Source organism: Brachyhypopomus gauderio, unplaced genomic scaffold (assembly GCF_052324685.1).
Source record: "Brachyhypopomus gauderio isolate BG-103 unplaced genomic scaffold, BGAUD_0.2 sc95, whole genome shotgun sequence".
Taxonomy (NCBI): Eukaryota; Metazoa; Chordata; class Actinopteri; order Gymnotiformes; family Hypopomidae; genus Brachyhypopomus; species Brachyhypopomus gauderio.
In genome coordinates, this window is record NW_027506916.1 from 110,001 (window position 1) to 115,000 (window position 5,000).

Consider the following 5,000-nt stretch of genomic DNA (forward strand, 5'->3'; position numbering starts at 1 on the left):
GCCAGTCCTTAATTTATTCCTTTTTTTTAAATGAAAGAATGTGTTTTGTTATACCATTAAAAATTCCTAATGCATAATTACTTGAGCCATATATCATATAATACAATATAATTATCATAATATAATATAATATAAACTTTTTGAACAAAGTGTTTTAACTATTTAGCTGATATTTTTAAAGGCCCTATTGAAACACTGAAATTCAGGTGGAAAACGCAGCTTATCGATTAATCGAAAGTCGATCGATAAAATCAATCAACTAATGATTAATGAATTAATCGATAATTTGCATCCCTAGTGTGTATGTATTTGTGCGGACATGCATGTGTGTGTGTGTGTATGTATGTATGTATGTGTGCGGACATGCATGTGTGTGTGTGTGTGTGTGTGTGTGTATGTGTGGACATGCATGTGTGTGTGTGTGTGTGTGTGTGTGTGTGTGTGTGGACATGCATGTGTGTGTGTGTGTGTGTGTGTGTGTGTGTGTGTGTGTGTGTGTGTGTGTGTGTGTGTGTGTATGTATGTGTGTGGACATGGTAGACACAGGATGGACACACTGCACACTCGTCCATAGCAACACAGTCTGTTGTCCGTCCATAGCAACGTCCATAAGATCCAGACTCTGTATTGGAGCTCCAGGGTCCTCATGCCTGTACAGATGAACCTCCAGAACGCAGTAAATTAATCAGTTCTCCGTGATGTCTGCTCATGTTATTTCTGTGTTCACGATGTGCACCTGGTGTTCAGGCTGTTTCCATGGCATCATGTGTATACTGAGCTCTGCTCAGACATCTATGGTAACCGTCTGCTTAGAGACAGATCCACTGTGTACTGTGGTAGAGCCGAACCCGTTATATCATCTGCTTTATGTGAACACCCTGTCTGAAGTTGAAGTTTTATGGCGTGTGTGTATATAAAGAATAAGTGTTGATTTTATTTGTATTTTTACGCTGATTTTTTATATGTGAAGCACCTCACTGACCCTGACCCCGAAACTGACCCTGACCTTAAAACTGACCCTGACATTGACCCTGACCCTGACCCTAACCCCTCACTGACCCTGGCCCCTCATTGACCCTGACACTGACCCCTCATTGACCCTGACACTGACCCTGACCCCTCATTGACCCTGGCCCCTCATTGTCACTTGTCACTCCTAACATAATGTGCCAGGAGGGGGCGCTGTTTGGTGTTTCCTGTTACACTGTGTCCTTGTTTACAGTACAAATAGCTGCTTTATAGTGACTGTGAGGTTTCTTGTTAAAGATGCAGGTGTTCTTGGGTTATTTCCTTGTTCATTTATTCCACTGTTTATTTTCTGTTCAGCATTAATGAGGAGGAAGGGTGAGTTACGTTTGTACAGAAGCACCATGTTTTGTCTCCGTGGTCCTCTGTCCTCCCGTGCATGTTCCACACGTAGCGTTTAGCTCACAGAGGGTGGGGGGATGGATCGGAGGTTAGAGGGAGGGTGGGTAGTTTATTCTTCAGACTGTAATGTAGAGGCTGCGTGCGTGTGTGTTCTGGTGTTAATGTCCTTCTGGGTGTAGCGTGTTGATCATATCGTGTTGAGCTGCCTGTCTGGTACATTAGTTCCTCTCACAATGACACGCAACTTCAGGAGGAGAGGAAGAGAGGAGAGGAGAGGAGAGGAGAGGAGGAGAGGAGAGGAAGAGAGGAGAGGAGTGGAGAGGAGAGGAGAGGAGAGGAGGAAGAGAGGAGAGGAGAGGAAGAGAGGAGAGGGGAGAGGAGAGGAGAGGAGAGGAGGAAGAGAGGAGAGGAGAGGAGAGGAAGAGAGGAGAGGAGAGGGGAAAGGAGGAAGAGAGGAGAGGAGTGGAGAGGAAGAGAGAGGAGAGGAGAGGGGAGGAGAGGAGAGGGGAGAGGAGGAAGAGAGGAGAGGAGAGGGGAGAGGAGAGGAGAGGAAGAGAGGAGAGGAGAGGAGAGGAAGAGAGAGGAGAGGAGAGGGGAGGAGAGGAGAGGGGAGAGGAGGAAGAGAGGAGAGGAGAGGAAGAGAGGAGAGGAGAGGAAGAGAGAGGAGAGGAGAGGGGAGAGGAGGAAGAGAGGAAGAGGAGAGGAAGAGGAGAGGAGAGGAAGAGGAGAGGAGGAAGAGAGGGGAGAGGAGAGGAAGAAGGAGAGGAGAGGAGAGGAGGGGAGAGAGGAGAGGAGAGGGGAGAGGAGGAAGAGAGGAGAGGAGAGGAAGAGAGAGGAGAGGAGAGGAGAGAGGAGAGGAAGAGAGGAGAGGAAGAGGAGAGGAGGAGAGGAGAGAGGAGAGGAGGAGGAGAGGAGAGAGGAGAGGAGGAAGAGAGGAGAGGAGAGGAAGAGGAGAGGAGAGGAAGAGGAGAGGAGAGGAGAGGAAGAAGAGAGGAGGAAGAGAGGAGAGGAGAGGAAGAGGAGAGGAGGAAGAGAGGAGAGGAGGAAGAGAGGAGAGGAGAGGAGGAAGAGAGGAAGAGGAGAGGAGGAAGAGAGGAGAGGAGGAAGAGAGGAGAGGAGAGGAAGAGAGGAGGAAGAGAGGAAGAGAGGAGAGGAGAGGAAGAGAGGAGGAAGAGAGGAGAGGAGGAAGAGAGGAGAGGAGAGGAGAGGAAGAGAGGAGAGGAGAGGAGGAAGAGAGGGGAGGTTCTTCATTCATCTCTTAACTGTGGTGTAGAACTACTGCAGCTGTGGCCTTTAGGGCACTGGGCCCCATTGCATTCTGGGAAGCCAGAAATAAAAACATTATAGTGGCACTATCTAAACAGCTTATAGTACATCTGTTGTTTGTGTGTGTGTGTGTGTGTGTGTGTGTGTGTGTGTGTGTGTGTGTGTGTGTGTGTGTGTGTGTGTGTGTGTGTGTGTGTGTGTGTGTGTGTGTGTGTGTTGTGTGTGTGTGTCCCTGTCCTAACACTCCACTCACTCACTGTCTGTTTTGTGTGTGTGTGTGTGTGTTTGTGTGTGTGTGTGTGTTTTACTAGGTTCTTAGGTAGTACATTTCTAGACATTTCAAAAAACAGTTCTCCTCCTCTGTCCTCTCCCAGAAGCACCCTGACCAGCTCCCAGTCCATCGTGTGTGTCCCTCAGGACACAGTCCGTGCCAAAGAGATCATCTCTCACATCAACACGCTGAAGACACAGGTCAGCTACTACGCCGAGCGTCTGTCCCGCGCTGCCAGGGAGCGATCCGCCAACAGCCTGGAGCGGACACTCACCATCCTGGCAGACAAGGTGCTCACTCCGCCTCCACCCGGCCTCCACCCTGTTACCCCGGCCCTCTCTACCCCGTGGACAGGGGTGGATGGGTTCACACGGGCAGTTATTAGTTCATAGAGTAATAATGGATCAGTCCATTCAAACATTTGGTGAAATAGACTAACTAATGGAAATGTCTGAATAAATGAGGAGACGAACAAGATGGAAGAAGTTTCACTGATACGAGGAGTTAAACTAAGCTGTTAATGTAGTTTATATTAAATACTTAACTAAGCTGTTAATGTAGTTTATATTAAATACTTAACTAAGCTGTTAATGTAGTTTATATTAAATACTTAACCAAGCTGTTAATGTAGTTTATATTAAATACTTAACTAAGCTGTTAATGTAGTTTATATTAAATACTTAACTAAGCTGTTAATGTAGTTTATATTAAATACTTAACTAAGCTGTTAATGTAGCTTATATTAAATACTTAACTAAGCTGTCAATGTAGTTTATATTAAATACTTAACTAAGCTGTCAATGTAGTTTATATTAAATACTTAACTAAACTGTCAATGTAGTTTATATTAAATACTTAACTAAGCTGTTAATGTAGCTTATATTAAATACTTAACTAAGCTGTCAATGTAGTTTATATTAAATACTTAACTAAGCTGTCAATGTAGCTTATATTAAATACTTAACTAAGCTGTTAATGTAGTTTATATTAAATACTTAACTAAGCTGTTAATGTAGTTTATGTTAAATACTTAACTAAGCTGTTAATGTAGTTTTTATTAAAGCCTTAACCAAGCTGTTAATGTAGTTTATATTAAATACTTAACTAAGCTGTTAATGTAGTTTTTATTAAATACTTAACTAAGCTGTTAATGTAGTTTATATTAAATACTTAACTAAGCTGTTAATGTAGTTTATATTAAATACTTAACTAAGCTGTTAATGTAGCTTATATTAAATACTTAACTAAGCTGTCAATGTAGTTTATATTAAATACTTAACTAAGCTGTTAATGTAGTTTTTATTAAATACTTAACTAAGCTGTCAATGTAGTTTATATTAAATACTTAACTAAGCTGTTAATGTAGTTTTTATTAAATACTTAACTAAGCTGTCAATGTAGTTTATATTAAATACTTAACTAAGCTGTTAATGTAGTTTTTATTAAATACTTAACTAAGCTGTTAATGTAGCTTATATTAAATACTTAACTAAGCTGTTAATGTAGTTTTTATTAAATACTTAACTAAGCTGTCAATGTAGTTTATATTAAATACTTAACTAAGCTGTTGATGTAGTTTTTATTAAATACTTAACTAAGCTGTCAATGTAGTTTATATTAAATACTTAACTAAGCTGTCAAAGTAGTTTATATTAAATACTTAACTAAGCTGTTAATGTAGTTTTTATTAAAGCTGTTAATGTATTAACCAAGCTGTTAATGTAGTTTATATTAAATACTTAACTAAGCTGTTAATGTAGTTTTTATTAAATACTTAACTAAGCTGTTAATGTAGTTTTTATTAAAGCCTTAACCAAGCTGTTAATGTAGTTTTTAAATTAAATAACTTAATTTAATGCAGATTACATTAAGGCCTTCTGGCCTTCTGGCCCTTATGTCTTTACCCTCTGAGACAGAATCATTTGTCCTTTTGAACAGATAACCATTGGTTCAATTAAGCTTGCAATGGATATTCACAGAAGAAACTGCAGCGGACATTAAGATGGTTGTTTTTCATCCTCAAGCAAAAGACCAAATGTTGTAATTGTCACAGCCCTGGACCCCTCCCTGCGGACGTGTGTCAACGTAGTCCGTG

General features: G+C 41.3%; 1 protein-coding gene across 1 annotated transcript in view; it reads left to right on the top strand.

The window, feature by feature from the left end:
• Positions 1 to 5,000, top strand: part of inpp4ab (inositol polyphosphate-4-phosphatase type I Ab) — a 42,567-nt gene that overhangs the window by 25,787 nt on the left and 11,780 nt on the right. Inside the window, 1 exon segment of the mRNA XM_076992610.1 lies at positions 3,009 to 3,195. Within this exon segment, the coding sequence (XP_076848725.1) occupies positions 3,009 to 3,195 (187 nt within the window).